The 22,989-nt window shown below is 32.0% G+C and overlaps 1 protein-coding gene and 1 long non-coding RNA gene across 3 annotated transcripts; both read left to right on the forward strand.

The window, feature by feature from the left end:
* The first annotated feature begins 1,686 nt into the window (after positions 1 to 1,686).
* On the forward strand, positions 1,687 to 12,722 carry LOC115959839 (TMV resistance protein N-like). 2 transcript variants are annotated; one of them, XM_031078443.1, is made up of 8 exons: positions 1,687 to 1,734; positions 1,880 to 2,413; positions 4,551 to 5,646; positions 6,443 to 6,730; positions 6,928 to 7,659; positions 7,737 to 8,415; positions 11,659 to 11,999; positions 12,092 to 12,722. In XM_031078443.1, the coding sequence occupies exons 2-8, from the start codon at positions 1,917 to 1,919 to the stop codon at positions 12,623 to 12,625; spliced, it is 4,167 nt and encodes a 1,388-aa protein (XP_030934303.1). In that variant the 5' UTR covers positions 1,687 to 1,734; positions 1,880 to 1,916; the 3' UTR covers positions 12,626 to 12,722. The 2 variants fall into 2 exon arrangements, with proteins under 2 accessions (XP_030934303.1, XP_030934304.1); XM_031078444.1 differs by lacking the exons at positions 1,687 to 1,734; positions 6,928 to 7,659 and having other exon boundaries at positions 1,764 to 2,413.
* Positions 12,723 to 16,410: 3,688 nt separating this feature from the next.
* On the forward strand, positions 16,411 to 20,228 carry LOC115959843. Its single transcript, XR_004085017.1, has 3 exons — positions 16,411 to 16,700; positions 17,187 to 19,541; positions 20,072 to 20,228. It is a non-coding gene; the product is annotated as an uncharacterized LOC115959843 (long non-coding RNA).
* The last annotated feature ends 2,761 nt before the right edge of the window (positions 20,229 to 22,989 follow it).

Here is a 22,989-nt window from a genome sequence, read left to right on the forward strand (position 1 = left end):
AAAATTGAGAGAGCGAGAGAGTAATAACTTTTTTTTGTGTGAGAAAATATGTATAAAATGAGAGAGAATATCAAATTTATTGTAATAGGATGGAGATAAGAAAAAATTTAAAATAAAAAGAAGATGAAGGGATAAAGGAAAAATTATATTAAGGTTGATACCAGTGGGGAGATGAAAAGGTAAAAATGAAGGGGAAAAGTTGGAGAAAATGTAACATTAAACTAAAAAATTAATATATAAATAAAAAGAGTCAAAAAATCAAAAGTGAAATGGTTGGAAATAAGTGGTTGATGTGGTCCTAATGTGGCTCAATAGGAGTGTAGCAACAGTAAATGCTACGCTTTTACTTTTAGAGATATGATAATATATATATAGATATATAGAATAGGGAGAAGTTAACAAATGCACTAAAGACATTTTTTAGGGAACCATTTTAAGAAAATATTTATGAGAAAAAAAAAACAATTAATATTTTAATAGTTTTTTCTATTTCCTATAAAAGTGGTATCAAATCTATTTTAAAATAGTTTATTAACAATTGCCCTAAGGGCACCCGTTAACATCACCCATAAAATTTTACAAATCCTATTATTTCTAACCAAAACAAAACAACACAAACACAAAACAATCTAATCAACCCTTTGAAAATCTAGTTATAGACTAACCATTAAAAAATGTTTTATTGTATAAATTTATTTAGATGCCCTTGATAGTAAGGAAAAAAAATCCAAAAGTTTAGGGGACAAAAACCTAAACTTAACAAAAGTGGAAAAAAAAGGGGAGCTTTAAAGTTGAATAAAGGATGGTAGATTTGGAATTTCCAAACTCATCTCTCCTTTACCTTTCACCCCGAATTAGGAAGAAAGTTATTTCACCCCAAACGGCAGACCAAAGAGAAAATTTCTAACCCACAAAATTTTTAATCTACTCTCTTCGATTGAGGATAATTTCACCCTAAATAGTATATGTTTGTGTTAGAACTTATTTATCTCTTTCTTATGTGTGTATTTGTTTCTCAAAAAAAAACTTTTCTTCCTATTTTCTTATCTCCCCACTCCCTTTCTTTGTTTACAAAAAAAGAAAAAGAAAAGAAAAGAAAAGATAAACTACATATTTGATCCTTATTTTTTACATAATATTTCAATTTGGTCTCTAACCTTTCAATTGTGTCAATTTGGTCCCTTTTAGTGTCATGTCAATTTAGTCCATATTATTATATATTGGATGAAAATTGTTGACATTGCAAACGCCAAAAATAAAAATTTTAGTTTATTGTCACATTAATAGAAGCTAATTTTCTATTTTAGTCATTAGACACATCATCAATTTAAATTCAAAAGAGAACGACATGGACTAAATTGACACGATACTGAAAGATTAGAGACTAAATTAATACAATTAAAAGTTATGAATCAAATTAAAAAAAAAATAGGGTATAGGATAGAGACGAGTTAAACCCAAAGACCTAAGAGCCATTTGGTAAAGAAGTTTGAATAGTGTTTTTTTTTAGAATGTGAGTAGTATTGTTTGTAATTTTTTGAAATATATATAAATAAAAAAATTTGTAAAAATATGTAAAATATTATTTAAAAACGGAAAATGATAGTTTGAAATGCCCCAACAAACGCCTTGAATCTTTCTTAATTAGTAGTCTAGTGCTTTTGCGCCATAAAAAATGAAGACTTTGTTTTTTCTATGACTGACAATGAGAGCGGTTGACTTGACTGAACCTGGGTACATGAATCGCACACCTTCCTCTCCCTTTTCTCAAATAAGTGCCGCGTTATTTCCTCTTTACAATTGTTGCTGCAGTTTCGTTTCCCAAAACTTTGACTTCTCACATTTTTATTTATTTTCCTTCTCTGTGTCTTTTCTTCAGTTTTGATTGAACGTTGTTCAAGCTTTACCAGTTTTCCATGAACACTCAAGGAGCCTCATCGTCATCATCACCACCTTCTTCTTTAATACCTCGGTGGAAATATGATGTGTTCCTCAGTTTCAGAGGCATGGACACCCGCTATAGTTTTGCAGACCATCTGTATGCTGCTTTGATAAGGAAGGGCATTTTCACCTTTAGAGACGATGAAAAACTTGAAAGAGGAAAATCCATTTCCCCAGAACTCTTGAAAGCAATTGAAGAATCGAGATTTGCTGTTGTCATTCTATCAAGAAACTATGCATCCTCGACATGGTGTTTGGATGAGCTTGCAAGGATTGTCAAATGCAGGGAAGACATGGGACTGATAGTTCTGCCAGTTTTTTACTTTGTAAGTCCACCTGATGTTCGGAATCAGAGGGGAACTTTTGAACAAGCCTTTGCAAAACACAAAGCAGATAACATACAGGAGGTAGAATCATGGAAGAATGCTTTGAGAGAAGTGGCTAATCTCTCCGGTTGGCATTTACAGGAGAGGTAATTTCCATGAGAAAATTTAGTTAATTTTATGTCGATATTTAAATGACATTCTTCTTTTATATCCTAATTGAATCACTTTCTGTGAAATATACTGCTGACTTTACTTGTTATCTAGTTAAAGTCTACCTATGAGAAATATACTGCTGACTTTACTTGTTATCTAGTTAAAGTCTACCTATGAAAATGGTTGATACATCATACATTTTTATAAAGAAATTAATTATACAATGGAGAGGCAATCCATTATTGAGTGATTTATGTGACAGCTAACATGGGTGTCATGTGCTCTGAGCACCTGAATATTCTCACTGGTGCGTGTTATCCATCCTCCCACAAACATCAGCTAATTATAGGGAGGAATAGTTTGGGGGTGGCTCCAAGATGGGGTAGTGCTTGATTTTCTGCCTTCATTTTATGAAGAAGCATATCCAGCAATTATTCTATCATGGCCACTTTAAGAATTTAAGTCAATAGAAAGAATTTTGGAAACATTTCACTTTTATAACCCGACCTGGTGCTTTAATGATCCAAAATAACCTTCTGCCATGTCATGGGTTGGATTAAGTTCTTGCTAGGCATTTCAATAGTTTTCATAAAGATTTAGTTATGGATCAATGATTGTTTTGGTTTAATTAAAATCCATATAGCACAATTTAAACATATTATTCCCAAACCAATTGTTTACATTATTTTGTAGAAGTAGAGCTTTGAGGAGTTTATTTTGATATTAGGGGTACCTTCGAGGAGTTTGTAGATGAGGTAATGCATTTCATATGTAACAATTGAGGTGTCAACATGCACAATTCTGCAGAAATGGAAATTCAAAGAACACCTTCTCTTAAAAGGAAGAAAAAAAAGGCATTTGAAATTTTGAAGCATTTTATCTCTTCAACAGTCACATACCTTCGGGCCTGGATTCAATGGGTAAAAGCTTGGGCTTTTGATGTCACTAAGCTTTAAAAAGTTGTAGTTCCATTTTTTTTTCCAGTAAAGAAACCGTTACCTTCTCTTCACTCATTTTATCAGGTATTAGAAAACATGTTCAGCTTTTTGGTTATCTACTTTGCTAAATTTGAGTACTGCCTTTGTTATTAATATTTCATACTGAAGAAATATAAATTTGTATATTTATTGTGTTCTACTAAGTGTGCGTAAACGTGCTTACCAAACACACGTTTTGCGTTTTCAGTTTTTTTTTTTTTTTGCATGCGTTTCGGGCAATATTTTTACTATTTATGCACTGTTGCGGCTACTGTTTATGAACAGTAGCCATAATATTTGAGTTTTCTCATGAACAGTGCATATCATGCACTGTTCACGGACCCACAAATTTTATTTTTCAGTTACTTTTTCATTAAAAATGGGTCCTGCGGTATTATTCACACATTTAAATATTATTTTGCTACAGTGTTTTTCAGTTTTCAGTTTTCAATTTTCAGCTGTATCCAAATGGACCCTAAATCTATTCCAATTTAGTTTCACTCAACAATCAGGCATGAATTCACATTCCTAAATTTTTTATCAATTGACGTAGCTCGGTTGAAAGTAGATTTTGGATTTATCAGGCTTATCATTGCTAACCTAAGCAATGTTATTGGATGATAGCACTTAATTGCCCCCCTTGATATTTTTGCAGCTATGGCTGCTACGCTACTAGCATCCCCTGCTCCTTTGCTGCTTTTTTTGTTCTTTTGCTTCCATGATTTGGAAATTCCACATGTCTTGGCAAGAATGATAATTGTCAGCTTTGAATACCCATTTCTTATCACCCTCATCCCAACACCCCCCCGTGGCACCCTCCTGATGGGGGAAAAATGCATGGAATTACACCTAAAGTGATAGGATTGGATAAAGATTGAACTTTAGAAATCTGAGAAGCTTCAAAACATGGTTATATAAGTATATAAATCCCTAAGAAAATTTATGGATTTATTACATGTTACATATACAACTAATATGATAATACACTACTTATATGGATGGTTCTACTTCTATCAGCTCCATGAGTCAATGAATTCTTATTTGTTTGACCAAGGGAGTATTATTCCTAATATTTTTCTCACTACCCTCTTCCCCCCTGCAATTTACGACTCATTGAGACCACCGTGTAATTATTGTTCAATCTTCTCCACAGGAAATATGAGTCAGAAGCTATCCGATATATTGTGGATAATATTCTACAAAGATCGATGTCAAAATTCTCAATCATTACCAAAGACTTGGTAGGAATAGATTCTCCAATGGAGGAATTGATCACTCCATATTTAGGTCTCGGGAACAGTGTTTGCATGATAGGGATTTGTGGCATGGGGGGGCTGGGAAAGACAACTCTTGCTAGAGTGATTTATGAAACAAAATGTAACCATTTTGAAGGTTCTAGCTTTATTGCTAATATTAGAGAAGTTTCAGAAAAGCATGGTTTGGCTCGATTACAAAAGCAGCTTCTTGCACAAATTTTGGAGGAAAGCAATATAGATGTATGGGATGTTTATGATGGAGCTAACATGATCAAGAATAGACTACGTCATAAAAAAGTTCTACTTGTTCTAGATAATGTTAATCAATTGGACCAATTAGAATTATTGGCTGGAGATCATTGCTGGTTTGGACTGGGAAGTTGGATCATCATTACAACTAGAGATGAACATTTGTTGGTCCAACATGGGGTGCATAATATATATAAGCCTAACACTTTAAATGATGATGATGCTCTGAAACTTTTTTGTTTGAAAGCCTTCAAAAATGGGAAACCCGAAGGAGATCAAATGCAGCTCTCCCAGGATGTTGTATACTATGCTTATGGTCTTCCATTAGCTCTCGTAACTTTGGGGTCCTTTATGGTTGAAAGAACAATGGACGAGTGGCAAAGTGCAGTGAAGAATTTGAAAAAAAATCCCGAAAGAAAAATATTTGATACACTTAAAGTAAGTTACGATGGACTAAAGGAAATGTGGAAGGCGATATTCCTAGATGTTGCGTGTTTCTTTAGAGGGAAGATGAAAGATCGAGTAATAGAGATATTAGAGAATTGTGGTTTTGACGCAACAATTGGTATAAGAGTTCTCACGGATAAATCTCTCATAACTATAGAAAACAACAAATTGTGGATGCATGATCTACTACAAGAAATGGGTTGGGAAATTGTCCGTCAAGAATCAATTGAAGAACCAGGGAGGCGCAGTAGATTGTGGCTTCGTGAGGATTTGTTGCATGTATTGATGAACAATACGGTAAGAATAGTGGCAAAACCAACATTTTATTTAAGGGGCACGATTGAATAGATAAACAAACACAATTTCATTAAAGAAATTAATTTTTTAAGAAAAAAAGTTACCTAAGCACTTAATTCATAAGATATAGAATACAAAATTTCATGCTAATATGCTGACTATTTCCTATATTTTAAAAACATAATGTGATTGTCACATTATTTATTTATAAATATGAATTCATGTTTCTTTATGTCTTACATTTAGAAAACATAATGTTATTGTGACATTGTTATAAATTGATTTCCTCTTTCTTGACTTAGTCAACCACTCATTCATCTTTTGATCCCTAAGGTGCATGAGTATTTACCTAGAAATTCTTTTTTTTCAAACTTCCATTATAGGCCTCATATTAATAATCATTTGTATTTTTTCAAAAATTTTAAAATCATTGTTCTAAAATTTAGAATTGCATCCTTTATAGTTGAATTGTTTGATTCTCAAAAGAAAATAACACTCTTAATATATAAAATAAATAGGATTTTTCAGAGAAAACTTTAACAAATGATGTTGTGTTATGATCTAATAGTTATTGTTAGATTCTTAATTATAATATTCTTTCTATCTGTTAAATTTGAAGTTGTAAATGGAGAAATTTCTCAAACTCAACCTTCTTGGATCTACCAATGCTTAAGAGGAGGTTATATTTGTGGAAAACTCAGAGTATAGATATTAGGGTCCCCTCTAACACAGTAAAAAACTGAAGTATTCTTATCTTTTGTTGTGCAATTCACTGATCTTTGTTTTTTATTTTTAGGCAACAAAAGCAATTCAAGCCATAGTCCTAGACTCATTTGAAGGGGATGAAGCATGCAGGAAACTTGAAGCCTGTCCTGAAGCTTTTTCAAAGATGTGTAATCTTAGATTGCTTATAATTGATAATGTGCACATTCCAAATGGCCTCAATCATCTTTCCAATAACTTAAGATTTCTTGAATGGCATGGGTATTCTTCAAAATGTTTGCCATCCAGTTTTCAATCAGAAGAGCTTGTTGAACTTAAAATGTGGTTTAGCAAAATTGAATATCTATGGAAAGGTGTAAAGGTAATTTTGTTCTTTTGTCTTTCTATTATTTATTATTTATCTTTTTTTTCAGAGCAATTTCAATACACTCCCTTCGTATCTGAGCTTCATTTTTTTCATTATTAGAATTGTTTTAATTGAAAACAAAATTTATGTTATTAAAATAAATTCTTTGTTTGATGGAAGCTAATTATCCCCTTTTTTTTTTGGTTGAACAGTACTTAAACAACTTAAAACTCATTGATCTTGAACTATCCAAAAACCTTATTAGAACACCTGACTTCACAGGGGTTCCGAGACTTGAGAGACTATGTCTTAGAGGTTGCATAAATTTGGTTGAGATCGACCCATCTATTGGACAACTCAGTAGGCTTACAGTTCTAAATTTGGAATTCTGCCGATCTCTTACCAACCTTCCTAGCAACATGGATAGTTTAAGATCTCTTGAAATACTCATTCTTTTGGGATGTTCAAAACTTGCCTACCTGCCAGAGAACTTAGGGAAAACCGAACATTTGAGGGAACTTGATTTGACTGGAACTGCTATTAGAGAAGTTCCCTCTTCCATTAGTTTCTTGATATGTCGTGGATGTGAAAAGCAATTTTTTAAGTCAAGGCTTGATAGTGTTTTCTGCGCTCGCTCTTTAAAATATTTATCACTATCTACAAACAAGCTTGTCTTTGCCCTACCTGCAAGCATCAGTCAACTTCAGAAATTGGAAGTTCTTAATTTGAGCAACTGCATTCAACTTCACTCATTGCCAAAGTTTCCATCAAATGTGAGACACATAAATGCTGAAGGCTGTTCTTCCCTAGAACCATCACCAGCACTTCTTAGTACGAGCAATTTGTTACAACCATTTATTTCATTTTTTAATTGCTTCAAGTTAGTTGAATATAATGAGGACATTGATGGTCTGGCATTTGCAATACTGAAACATTACCTAAAGGTAATCTGCTCTCTCTCTCTCTCTCTCTCTCTCTCTCTCTCTGTGATTGTTAAATTTCTTGTTTTTTTCTGGTACAGGGACTCATGTACCCAAAAATTGGATATAGAACTTCTGACAAAAGGAAAGATAGATCTGGAGATGCATTCAACATCATTATTCCTGGGTTTGAAGTTCCACCATGGTTAACCCATCAAAGGTTTGGGTATTCAATAAGCATAGAGCTGCCACCAAATTGGTGTAATAGCAGGTGGATGGGATTTGCTTTGTGTGCATTTTTCAGAATAAATCGTTCTTGCTATTCAAGTGAAAGATATAGTCTTAAAGGTCACGTGATAGCTCTTGGTGATACGCCTCACGGCCCTCACCGTACTTTTGAAGTTGTCATTGGGGAGACATCCTTTAAGTATAGTGTGGGTCATCTTTGGCTATTGTATTTGTCTCGTGATGATTGGCCAGCTACAGGTTGGAATTATCAATGCAGTCGGATTAAGGTTGTATTTGACACCAATAGCCCAAGAGTGGAGGTGATCAAATGTGCAGTCCGTTTGATATATGAGCAAGACGTGGAAGAGTTCAACCTAACAATTGCACAATGCAGCAGTAGCTGCATCAATACTTCTGACGGTTGGGATTATGTCCACCATGAATTTGAAAATTCAGCAGTAGTAAAGGCTGCCAAATTTAAGGCAACCTATGATGACAATAGGGAGGCAGAACCTAGTGCAAGTTGGAGCTTTCCTGAGGAAACTGAAGGAGGTAATCACCATCTTACACGTCCTTCCTGTTACAAGTCTTATTTTATTTTACATAATTTTCTTTATTGTCTAGATTTGTGTGTGTGTGTATAAACAGATACGAGAAATCTAAACTGTGACTAGTCATAATAGGATATTGAGTAAATGTGACTACTGCAAGTGCAAGCAATCCAAATCACCCTTTGCTTTGGTATTATTGTAAATCAACCTTCAATTCTGTCACATTAGATCAATACAAGTATTCTAAAGAACTTTATTTTTCAACCTACATCATCATTAGTTACAAGGAGCCTAAGAACTAGCTAAAACTCAGACTCATAAGACTTGTGGCTAATGTAAGTCTTGACAAGAATGTCAGGGAATGAAGTGAGAAGATTTTGTGGATTTGTGTGTATCATTGGTTTTCTTATAGGCAAGCACAATCCAATAATTTCTTTGTTGTTTTTTTGCTTGACTGGAAGCAAACTCATAGGCCAAAACAATTCAAAGATACCTTCTCTCTAAAATCCATTATCAAAGATCTCATATTTTCCAAGCTAAAAAATCATGCATCTTGCAATACGCAACTTAGTGCAATGCAGTTTGCTTAAATAAAACAAATAACAAGATTGATGATAGACATAGTACTTTAATTTTAGGAAAAGAATAGTTTAATGAACAATGTTCCAATTCTTTTTACCCAAAAAAAGCCTGCATGAAATAAATAATTGTATTCTTTTTTCCAAAAATCCCATTAAGTATTTATTTACCTTGCTACCACACACAAGTCAAGAATTCCCCTCGAATTTCTCAAACGAGCTCAACTAGAGCCTAATCAACAATAAGGTCAAAGTATTTAAGTCCAACTCCAACTAAAGATACTCTTAACTAAACCATAAACCAATTCTTCTAGAACCACACTATTTGTCCTAACTTGCTTAAGTGGTCGATCATGAGTGGTGGAAAATTCCTTTTACATTGATCTATCACTTATTCTCCACCACTCATAGACTCATAGTCGACCACTTCAGAATTGTAGAAAATTTTTGACACAAAAATTGTGTCCCTAGACTTTCTTGACCGTAGACAAAGTAAGATAGTGCTATAAATGAGATAACACTATAACCATTAAAGAGCTGACGTAAACTCCAATTGAGGTCTAAATTCCGACTTAACAACCATCCCATAAATTAATAACAAGGCAGCCAACAATTAATTCAAATCCTTCATGTTAAAGTTGTTGTGTGATTGTGATCGATTGAATGATGAGCGGGGGTATCAAAGAGAGAGAGTGAATACAAGGTTAACGTGGTTCATCCTAATGGCTTACGTCCACGGCATAAAGCCCTTAATGGCTTCATCTTGTCTATTAAGCTCTTTAGTTTACAATGAAACCAATGTGTGGTTTATATACTAGACTAATCCTAAGCTAACCGTAGACTAATTCAAAGTTAATTTGCTTGTTCTACTAGTATATGGGCCTACAATTGGTTTGGCCACTTGACCATTATATGTCTAACACTTAAAATGCCCCAATGAAGTTTTACCTAACCTCCCAAACAAACTTTAGCCCAATTTAACAAAATCAAGCTAAACCATCTCCCATATTCCAGAATAAATTCTTAACAACTGCCAATTTGCATTATAAGGTGCCGTACATCCCCGATTAATTCAAATTGCCCAAGATATCAAATAAATCTTAAAAACATGCTTTTAGAAGTTCAAATAAGTTTAATAGTTTTTTCTAGTTTTTTCCAATAAATGGTTCTACAAGTTTTAGGAAAAATCCAATTTTTAATGGTTATTGAGATTTGATTTTTATTAATTTAGTTATCGAATTATTAAAAAAATACTTATAAATAACTACCATAATTGTGAAATTTCACATTTTAAAAGAATAAATCAGAAATATCATATCATATTTTTCTTATCCAAAAAAGAAAAAAAAGAAAAAGAGAAACTTATCAAAATATTAGATTTTTTTAAAAGAATTTAATGGTTATTACTCATTTCTAAAAACTAAAATAAACATAAAATATGTGTAAAATTTTTTAAGTAACCTAAATATTAATTAATTAATGTGCTCCCGCCTTGTTATGTCCTAATTTTTCAAGAATTGCCATGTCATGTCTGTGTCTGTGCCTCATTGGTGATAACATGGTGGGGAGTGGAGGTGACAATGGCTATGTGTGTGTGTGTGTATGTGTAGACATGATTTTTGTGTTTTAAATGACATCTCTAGGTTAGGGGGATTTATAATTATTATAAATAATCAGTATTTTCTAGTAATGCTATTCTATTTACTGTAAATTTGTATGTAAATATTATTCTGGTGATGCTGGTTATAGAAATAAAAAGGAATTTTCTTCCATTATCACAGTGGAAAAATACCATTTGAAAGAGTTTAGTCATGATCCTCCTGAAAATGAAATAAATTTTTTTAGTCTATGACTCTGTCACTTTTCATTGCGAACTACTCCTGTGTGTGTAAATTATTAAGTCTATGTCACTTTTCCTTGCAAACTAACACTGTGCGTGGATATAATTTTGTTTTTTAAATGATGTCTCTAGGTTATGGAAATTTATAAATATTATAAATAATTAGCATTTACTAGTATTTCTTTTCTATTTTTTGTAAATTTGTAAGTAAATATTATCTTGATGAGGCTGGTTATAGAAATAAAAAAGGAATTCTCTTCCTTATCATGGTGGTAAATACCATTTGAAAGAGTTTAGTCATGACCCTCCTTAAAGTGAAATAGAATTACATAGCTAGTCTATGTCCCTTTTCCTTGTGAACTACCACTAAGGGAGATTTTGAAGAAAAGTTTGTGTATTGGATGCAAATCCTTATTGTTCATTCGAAACACAATGGATGTAGTCCTAGTTTGTTGCCATTAACAATCACATAATGAGGGTTGAGCGCATATGCTCAAGTATGGAAGATGTAAATCCTGATATATAATTTGAAAAATCCAATAGTCCAATAATCACAAAGTGAAGTTTAGGAAGAAAAGAGAGATATGCCAACACATGGGAAGATTATAATGTTATGGAGAAAATAAATTTTTTTAGAGTTGGCTATGTACTATGACTTTCTAGCACTTTCATGATTAAAGAATGTCATGTCTTGACCTACCATGATTGATTGCACCTTCATTTTGATAATAAAATTTTCTAGTGGACAATAAATACAGTTTTCACATGTAATTTTTTGTGTTCGTGTGCTCAATTTTGATTACTCTTCTTGTTCTTGCAACTGTAGCAATAGGCAAAACAAAAGATGAGGAGGAGAGTATAAGTGAGCAATTTAGGTGGTCAAAACAAATGCAATGTTTGATAATTGAGATACTTGCTAATGAGGCTACTAAAGGAAATAAGCCATCCAATACATTTATGCCTGGATCATTCGCTCTAGCAGGCCAAGCAATTAGTGACAAATTTGGGGTTGAATGCCAACCTGAACATGTGGAAAATTGTCTTCAAACTATCAAAGGCATTTGGAGAAGCATTACACAACTTTGTAACAGAAAGAATTGTTTTAGATGGGATGACAATTTGAAAATGATTACGTGTGAAAAGAAAGTGTTTGACGAGGAAGTAATGGTATGAGGCATATTTTCATCAGTATGTAGGTGTTCTATTAGGGATTGATCTCTTCCTAACTAATTTTGTTTTTGTTTTTGTATAAAAAACAGGCACATCCTGATCATGACCAGTATTTGAATAAAAAGATTGAGATGTATGATGAGATGGCTTTGCTTTTTGGTAAAGACACAACAAGATGGAGTTCTGCAAAGTCTTTTAGTGATGTTGATTCAGAAAAAAGGATTGTTGACTTGGAGTCCAATTGTAAGGACATTATTGATTTTGAGAAGGCGTCAAAAGGGAAACAAGTTAGTTCTTCAAACATAGCTTTCTCTCAAGCAAGGTCTCATAGAAAAAGGAGTCGTGCTAATGTCAACCAAGATGCTAGTAATGATAAGTTTTCCAAACAACTTGGAAAGATTGAGTTAGCAATAAAAAAACTCAAAAAAGATCAACTTGATGTGAATGAGCTTTATGAAGAAGTTATGAAAATAAAAAGGTTTGACAAAGTTATGCTTGAATCTGCTCTTGACTATTTGGTAATTAATGAAAGGGTAGGAAGGGCATTCATGGCCAAAAACACTAGACTACGAACGTTGTGGTTAGAAAGTTTCTTTAACAAAAATGGTGGATATGGGAATTAGATGGTAATGTTTTAAATTTGTACAAGGATCTGAACTAATAAATCTTACGGAGTATTAGAATGATGGAAATGTAAGATGGTTAAACATTGATGATTGATTTTGGCTATATATTTTGGATATTCAAGCATGTTGAACTACAACTTCTTCTTCTTCTTCTTTTTTTTTTTTTTTTTTTTTTTTTTTTTTTTTTTTGAGTATGTGGGGGGTGGGGGGGGGGGTTAATGCATTTGTTGGATGTTTCGAAACCATTTTTTTTTTTTTTTTTTTTTGTTTATTGGAAGCATATAATTTATGATTTTTTTATTAATCTAGCTATAGTATCAAATAAGCATTAACTTTAGTATTCAATCTTGAATATATTCCTTGCAGTTCAAAAAAGTAAAGTTTCAAGCTAGTTCACTTTTAAAGTAATATTTTTTTTAGATTATAAAAGAGGCCTATATATTTAAGAGGAAATTATCTGTGAGTAGTTATGCTTGTCATAAAACTTTGTTATTTTCTACTATGCATCAAGTGTCATTAAATTATACTAGAGTATAATTTCTATCTTGTATAAAAAAAAAATAAATAAATAATGTAGTTAGAGGACATGGCTGGCAATGTTTGGGAGCCATGTATATATTCTCTAGTTTGCAGTCTAGTATGTTCCTTTTGGGCCTTCGTTTTATAGGACTTGTTTCTATTGGAAAGTTATGGCCTAACATTTTCTTTCTTCAAATTAAATCAACATATCAGGCCAATGTAGAATTAGCTATTTTTCCTTGATATTGCTAGAGGACTCAGCTGGCAACATATCCTCCTTGACCTTGTTAAAAATGAAAATTTCAATAATGTTACTGTAGAGAGAGAAATGCTCTACAGGTAGTTCAAGCTATTCCAAGAAAATCCCAGTTGGTCATAGTTGTTGTAAATTGACTTCAGAGCATGATTTTGAAGGGCCTTTGTTCCCAAGCAGCTTTCATGGAGATACGATTTAAGCATTAAGCCCTGTTGTATACTTTTATGTATGATTCCTCTGGGTGTTAGGGTTTGTATTGACACAATTTTAAAAGTTTAGGGCTTAATTTTAAATTAGCAGAATTATCAAGTTTAATATGTAATATAGTCTTATTATATACCTCCTATGGTTTTCTTCTCAAAGGGAAAAAAAAAAAAAAAATATACCTCCTATGGTTTAATTTTAAAATTATAAGATTTAATTTGAAATTACACTTAAAATATAATGCTTTTTTATAGAAAAATACAACGTTTAAATGTACTATACTCTTAAAAAAAAAAAAAAAAAAACCCTCAATTTTCCTAACAAGGAGAGATGAAACTCTTCTAAATAAATTGAGATGAAAACCTTTTTTTTTTTTTTTTTTGAGAAAAAGGTGAGAGGATTTTTTTTTTTTAAATTTTTTGAGAGAAGTGTTGTGAAATTTTAAAATACTCGCAAGTGTACGAACCGTACCGAAGTATAGTTGGACAAGAACGAGGTCGAACCCACAGAGACTTGTATGAATGTAGGAAAATTAATTAAACCTTAACCCAATTAATCCTAATCTAGTTTAAATAAAAATTGGTTGGTTACAATAAAATAAACTAAGCAATTAATAAAATTAAGCAAATAGTTAAACTAAGAAAAATATATAAAGTAATAAAAAGATGTAAACAATCAAGAGAAAGGAATAAAGGTTTTGGAATCCGCCTTGTAAGTCATATTAGCATATATTTATGATCATTAATTTTTCCCAACTCACTACATGATAATCTAGAAATCAATCTTGTTATCATGGAAAATATCATCATTTAAACCCTTATTTTAAAAATCAAAAGCATGTTCTTCTTCGCTTCTTAAGTATAAAATCAAATCATAAATTGTATCCGTAGTCAAACAAATCACAAGATATATCCGATTTTATAATCAAGAATTAATAAACCAAGCATTCAATTAATTAAGACAAATCCTAAATCATGAGAAAAACATGATTGAACTCATATCTAGAATCTCATCTTAGTCAATTGATATGAAGCAAGAACAATTTAAATCATTAAAGAACAATTATTGTGAGAAAAATCAAATCACATAAATATCACTAATAATCCTTAACAAGGTTTCATCTTCAACCCTAATTATAAATTTAGCTACTCATAGTAATTGAAAGAAAACATAAAAATAAAATACTAACCATTAAACTAAACAAATAAAATAGAGAAAGAAATAGTCACAGTGCTAGAGAAAAGCCATAGACAAAAAGAACACGTTCTGCTCCTACGCACCAATCCTAGCCGCAGCCTCTATATGTTCAGTCCCCTTAGCCCTAGCACTAGCCTCCCTGAATTTTGCCCTAAAGAGTCTTTAAATAGGTTAAGGAATCCTATTACAAGTTGAATTCCCGTTTGGAGAAAATCTCAGATTTTTAGGTTTCACTTAACCGACTATTTTGGCCCATTTAACGTCAGAATTTGGACTTTTGGTAAACTACAAAGTTGTAGCCCTTTAAGTTATCGTTCCAACCCAACTTGAATCATCTCGATTGGACATCTGAGCCGAAAGTTATGCCAAAAATACTAACTGATGTGCAGTCTGGAATCCTAATCCGAATTGGACTTGGATTTGGCGCAAATTTCCTTTGATTCCTTACTCCAATTGGACTTAAATTTAATTGGGTTGGTCTTTTCTTGAATTAATGCCTGGCTGGATGTAAGTTGGCTTGATTCAATTGGCCTAGCCCCACTTTGCATGTAAAGCCCTTGTTACCTATAACACAAACATATTATATAATCAGTCACAAAATAACATAAAAGTAAGGCTAAATATGTAGATATGTGAGTACTTTATTGTATATATTTCATGCACATCAAGAAGGGATTTTACTGATGGATGCCCTTAGGGCATCTATTAATAAATTATCTTAGGAAATCATTTTATTATGGAAAAAGAAAAAATAACTAACTTTTTTACAATTTTTTTTTAAATATATTTCTTAAAAGTAGTATTAAAACTTTCTAAAATGGTTTATTAAAAAATGTCCTATGGGCATTCATTAATAAAACCATTTTACTTAAGGACAAGATTTAGTAACAAAATTAATTGTAAATTAAGGTTACAAACTTACTCAATATTTTTTTATTGGAGATGAATTTTGACAAATCTATCATTGGATTACATGTTTTTCTCATACCTTCCATACTTGCAAATTTTTAGAAAATTAAAGATTAATAGATATGTCATCAATAAATTATTTAAATTGCAAGTTTTTGTAGTTTAAAATTATACAAAAAATATAAGCTTATAAATTATACAGTAAATAATATCTGAATGGCACAAAATTTGAGATGTGTATTAAAATCATAAAGAATATGCAATCCAACGATTGGAGTTTCAACCACCGCACACCCTTAGTGTGATAGTCACTCCACAAGTATAAGTGCTTGTGGGGTGTGGTGAGCAATGGCTAGGATTCAAGTCTCTAGAAGGGAGTTTCATATACATATACACTTAGATTATGCTAGGGTAAAATTCTATCTTATATTCACACAAAAAAAAAAATGATTGGAGTTTCAAAATAGCTAATAATGTTAATTTTTTTAAATATAAGTTGTAATTTTAAGTTACAATCAATTTTATAATTAAACTTTATTTTTTACCTAATTTAAAATTTAAAATTAATGATTAATGGAATAATAGATAGTTTTTTTTTTTTTTTGGAGAATTATAATAGATAGCTTAACGGCACGTTAACCGGGCCCTTCTATAAATTCAGCTTATTCTTAACTTTATTGACCGGTTGCCGGTTTCAGCCCAGCGTTGATTTCCTCTGCCTTTTGCTCTCTCCCAATCACTCGCATTCATCTCTTCAAATTGTTTTCTTCTTCACTAATTTATGTATGTTCCTTTTTTCTTCAGTTCTATACATATTGTGCTTCAAATTTTATCTCTATATTTCCTATGGCTTCCATGAGAACTCAAAGGAGGGTCTACGTCATCACCATCACCTTCTTCTTTTTCTTCAGTTCAATTTCTGTTGCAATCAGTGCTTATACTATTACATGTAGTGTGTGACCCCTGCCCTTTTATATATATTTTTAGGTAAATTAGTATTTGAGTTTTGCAATTTGACCATTCTACAATTTAATCCATAAAATTTCAATTATTAAATTTAAATCCCTAAAATGAGACTGTTACGATTCTGTCCAAATTAATAGATATTGTATCTTACAAGTAGTTTTTTTTTTTTTCGGAAATATTTTCTCAAGCTTTACTCTTATACTGCTCTAAGGATTTTGCTAAGGTAGATTGTTCAGTCCTATTTCAGAATCCTATTTGTAATTGTCCAAGTATTATGCTAATTGTCATTTTCACCTTGTGCTGCAAATTCTAGAGAATTTTGCCAAATAAATTTTTGACATGTGAAAACTATAGACTGCATTATACTTTAGAATCATTGGAGCCATGCCTACAAAAACAGTCAAGAAGCAACTTTAATTACACTCATTAGGAATGAGTCAATAATTATGGTACCATACTGACTCGAGGTTTTTACATATATACAGATTATAATTGACATGTCTGCAGATGATGATGCCAATGTTCTTTTCATACCTTGATTGACTGTAAAATAGGGAGGAGGATTTTCATAGGATGAATTTCAATTGAGGCTACTGATATTGAATGTGCACAAGCATTTCTGTCAATCTAATTGTGTTTTTTCTATTTCTTTTTTTTTTTTTGGATAAAAATCCTGATATGTTGTAATGAATTTATATATTATGATGATTTGGAAATGTATTCGTGTGATATATCCTTCTTTCATAATGAGAATATAGTCAGGATCTTTTCTTTTCCTTTCCTTTTTTGACAGTTTCTAGTCAATATTAGATATGATATATATGGTTTCAATTATTAGGTTTTAATAGGATGAAGTAAAGTTAAATTGAGCCTACAAGCTATACTTTTAGTTGCCTTTCTCACATTTATCTCATGTAGTGTATTTGAGTTAATCTACATGAGAGCATGAGTTGTGAATTTTGGCAAAGTTTTAAAAGCTATTACTTTTATTTTTTCTCAATCACACTATGATCAAATAAGCATTAACTCAGTCTTTATTCTAGAATATGTACTTATAATTAAAAAGTCTACAAATACTTTTGAAAGCTTCAAACAATTTCACCCTTGATGTAATCTTCTTCCTGGGACTTGCCTACTTGATAGTTAAGGGCCTTACGGCCTAACCATTATATTGTTAATATCTTTCTTCAAAATAAACCAGCATATCAAGCTAATGTAGAAGTTGTGATTTTTCCTTTATATCACCGGAGGAATCGGCTAGCAACATAGAGGAGCCTATGTCTATCTTGGAGCATATTATCTGGTTGAGACACTAGTATGTGCTGTTGTGGCCTTTGTTAAATCCTTAAAAGTCCTTCAGATTGGATTTAAAGACAGGGTGTATTATACAAGCTTATTTATTTATATTGCTAAAATGTACAAGCATTTTTGTTTGCTCATGGAACAAGTTTCACAAATTGGCAAAAGTAGGTTACTAGTACAAAAATTCTTCCTTTCTACAAAATTGTCCCCCCACCCTCCCTCCCTTCTTCTAATTCATCTTCTTCTTTATACTGTAATTTATGTCAACTTTATCATATAGCATGAATTTTCGAAGCCTTCTAACTATTTCAGACTAGAGTAATTGGTGTCAAATCTATATTTTATTAAAATTGGTGGTAATTGAAATGCGCTAGGCCTTTAGACTAAAATAGTTTTGAATGCTTAGTTGGATTTTTATTGATGTTTCTGGTTTTCAAAGCTAGAGTGGGGACATATCAGTGAGACTATTTTAGTAGATGAGATAATAATAGAGAGCAATTTATGTTTCTACTTTCTTAAGTTTATTGTTAATGAAATTTCTCTTTCTTAAAAGAAGAAAATTAAAAATATAAATAGAAAAACTGCAAAACAAGAGACTCGAAGGGACTCTCACCAAAGTTACTCCACCTTTAGGTTCTTTACAATTAGACCAACCACTTCTTTATTGTGGCTTGCAACTTATTTTACTTGATTGTTCTAACCAACCATACATGCTGTCATATTGGTGGCTTCAGCTTTCTTTACATTCCAATCACTTCTGCATTTGTGCTAATGCCCTACTTTTATCAGTGTAGATTAGAAGGCACACCTTTAGATTTACCAATTGCTAATGAAATACATGTATCCATAGTAAAGATGCAAAATTGCTTAGGTAAGGTAGGTGGCTCAATCTTATTATGGCATCCCATTTGCAAGTGTCCAAGTATTATGCTAATTTTCATATTCACCTTGTGTAGTGCTGGCAGAAGCAAGAGAAATTATCCTCATAAATTTTTTAAATGTGAAAACTAGAGACTGTGTAGTCTCTACCATGTCTATACTTCATAATCATTGGTGACATGCCTTCTAGAAAACGCAAGGAGGAACTCCACTTATACTGATTATTAATGAGTAAATTGCTATTATTTTTTGTTTTGATTATAGTACCATACTAACTCAAGTTTTCACATATATGCAGATGATAACAATTAACAAGTCAGCAGAAGATGACACTCGTGTTTTGTTTATACTTTGTCTAGCTGCTAAATGGGAAGGATTTTCATAGGAGGATTTCAGTTGAGGCTATGGCTACTGGATGTGCATAAGCATTTCTGTCAGTCTGATTGGTATGTTGTATTGAATTTATATATGGTTTTGGTTATAATGATTTGGAAATGTATTCAAGTGACGTATCCTTGTATCTTGTTTCATAAAGACAGTAGAGCCAGGATCTTTTCTTTCATCTTCTTCTTTTTATTTTTTATTTTTATATGGTTTCAGTTATGACAATTTTCATAGGATGAACCGATGATGTTCATAATTGTTATTGGATAGCCTACAAGGCACAAGCTATACTTTCAGGTGACTTTTCCACAAACTATACCTTTTTTTCCCCATACACTGTAGTGTATTTAAGTTTTTTTTTTTTTTTTTTTTTTTTTTGATAAGTAAGAAAGGTGTATATTCAAAAAACTGTTTTATGTAAAAAAGCACAAAGCAAACCAAAGATTACAAAAAAAGGAAAGAAAAGCAGAAACATAAAGGAAAAACTAATTACAAAGAACAAGAGATCTAAGGAATGAAGAGAGTGTAGCGTATTTAAGTTGATGTCTATGAGAGCCATAGTTGTGAATTTTCAAGTTTAGAAGCTATTTTGTTTTATCAATCATGCCATATGATCAGCTAATTAAGCATTAATTCAGTCTCCATTCTAGAATATTTCCTTGCAATTAAAAGGTCAACAAACACTGTTGAAAGCGTCAAACAAGTTCTCCCTTGAAGTAATCTCTTTCTTGGACTTGTCTAGTTGATAGTTATGGTATGGCCATCTTCAAAATAAATCAGCAAATCAGGCCATTGTAGAAGTCATGATTCTTCTTTTGTATTGCTAGAGGAATCAGCTGGAAACATACAGGGAGAATATGTCAATCTTGGAGCATATTATCTGGTTGAGAGTCCAGTAGGTGCCGCTTTGGTCTTTCTTGTATGCCCAACGTCCTTTGGATTGGATTTAGAGAGAGGGCCTATTGTAAAAGCATTTCTAGTTGCTCGTGGAACAAGTTTCACAAATTGGCGAAAGACGATTATTAGTACCAAAAAAATCTTCCTTTCTAGATAGTTGTCCCCCCCCCCCCCCCCCCCTCCTCTCTCTCTCTCTCTCTCCAACAATTTATTTATATTTAAATTGATCATAAACATGAATATTCCAAAGCTTTTAACTGTTTCAGATTAGAATAACTGGTGTCAAATCTATATTTCATTAGATTTGTTGGCAATTGAAACATGCTAGGCTCGCAGACTAAACTGGTTTTGAATGCTTATTAATTGGATTTTTATAGATGTTTCAAGTGTCAAAAGCTAAGGAAAGGATATTTGAGGGAGATTCTTGTAGCAGATAACATAATATAGAGAGAAATTTGTGCTTGTTTTGAAAAAATAAATTATAACTAAATAAATAAATAATAATAATAATTTCTAGGCCTTTCTTTTCATCAATGTTATTTGACAATGTAAATAATATAATTTTGGTGCAATGTAAATGATGATTAATAAAAGATCTTGCGAGCATTGGTACCTTTCCCAGTTACTTGTAATGAAGCACTTGTAATGAAGAACATATGTAGGTGGTGTTACTTGTACACTAGTCACTAGATGTCCAAAATGATTGTGAACCGTAGCGGTTTAAGTACCTTACAAACTATAGCCATATCAATTAAGCAGTTATCAATGCGCCTATGTTAGATTAAGCTAATCATGAATCATGATGGACTGGAACAAAATGTACAACCCACTGATTTGGCAGAGATTCTCGGTTATACAAGCCAATCACCTGTTATCACTTATAACAAGGAGTGGCTAAAGTGGGTTGAAGTGAAAGCCTTCAAGGCCTCTTGATATGGAGAGATATTGAAAAGGCTATAGCATTGATGTGTGGGAGGGCCTTTGGATTCTATGGGTCCAGGGATTTGAAGCCAAAACAATTGGTAATTTGAATTTGCAAAGCAGTTTTTAAATGTAGCTCATCTTGTATACCATGAGGCTCCAGATTCGAATGAGGCATCACTTAGTACTAGTGGGACCCACACTATGCACAAGAATATGTAATTATTTTAGAATGTTATATAATACATAATTTATCTTCTAAAATATTTTTAAGATTATTTATTAAAATTAGTCAATGTATTTTTTTCATAAAAATATTTAATTTTAGGTGTATTAAACTATTAGTTTAATTGTTTACAAAACCTACCAAGGGCACCAATTTTTTTACTAAATTAAATGATGCTATATTGCTTTCTTTGTCAACTAATGAAAATTTTAGTGTTCAGTAAAAATAAAAAAATTATATATAAATTTTATTTTCTTTTTGTTTAAAATTTTCATATAATCCTATTATATGATAAAAAATTTCAACTTGTGGTCCTGTATTTTAATGTTGTATTTAATCTCAAACGATTACATTATCATCTAATTTTATAGTTTTATTTCCATGATTTTGATTTCTCTTTTTGAATACATTGCTTAGAGCATTAATTTCTCTCTCTCTCTCTCTCTCTCATGTGAGTTTTGTCTCCTCTACCTTTTGCTGCTTATTGCGACCACCATCTTGGTGGTGATCTTTTTCTCACCACAAAATTACTAGTGTGTCCTATTTTAGAATCAGTAACTAGTGCGGTTGTTGTTGTGCCACGCCAGAAGACTTAAAAAGTAAAAGGGGAAGGAATTTAAAAAGTAAAAGTGTTGTGGACTTGTTGAAAAGTAGAGAATTTCTCTATTTGGATGGAATCAGCTACTCTTGAAATATATGTATCCATAGAAAAGCTTCAAAAATGTTCAACTCAATTGAGTATTGGGCTACCCAAACTTTGGTCAGTGGAAACTAGACCTTTTTTGTGCTTGACTCAACCTCCGCTAGCCTGCTTAGTATATGAGCTTTATCAGCTTCCCTAAAACTAACTATCTAATATCTGTTAATTTACTTGAATCCGAAACCATAATTTGTTGTCATAGATGTTTTTCATTTCCGTTGTTGTTGTTGTTATTATTATCATTATCACATCATTATTATTAGTTTACCATTGATGTATGCTAGTTTGAGAAACTGTTATGCCAGAGTAAGGAATATAATTCAAGCATAGTGATAATTGAATTTTTGTGATTGCAAATCATGGTGGGAAAGGCTGGGGCTTTAGAAACTTTATGCAGACAAGCCTATGGGGCAGAGCAATATCAAAAGCTAGGAATTTATACTTATACCAACATCTTCTCTTATTCTAGTCTGTATCCCAATATCTATCCTATGAATTTTCATAAATAAGCTACTAATACTCATAGGCCAAGATCCTTCAATCTCACTATAGCACACATACTCCATATGCCTCATCTGTAACTTGTTTTCATACGCTAGAGGAAATACTCGCTCACTATTAAGCAATTAAAAAAAATCATTATTTGAAGTAATTTTCGGTTTATAGCTAATCAAGAAAAACATGGAACAAGAATTAGAAAAATTCATGAATTAGTTTGACAATGGTAAAATGCATTCATCAACTTAAAGATTATGGTGAATATATAACAACTTTAAATCAGCAAAACGAAACTTCGCAAAAGTTTGGGATTTAGTCCTCTCATGGTGAAAAATGACAAAAGATAAATGCTTGTTTATTTAAAAGGAAAACAAGTAGGTAAACCACCATTTATACATGTAGGTAAACCACACATAAATATCATTTATTTCTTCTCCTTGGAGAGATAATGCTTTGGGCAGCCTCTAATTAGCGGTAGCACTAGAAATATTTTTTAGAGGGTC

This window comes from Quercus lobata, chromosome 9 (genome assembly GCF_001633185.2).
Source record: "Quercus lobata isolate SW786 chromosome 9, ValleyOak3.0 Primary Assembly, whole genome shotgun sequence".
Lineage (NCBI taxonomy): Eukaryota > Viridiplantae > Streptophyta > Magnoliopsida > Fagales > Fagaceae > Quercus > Quercus lobata.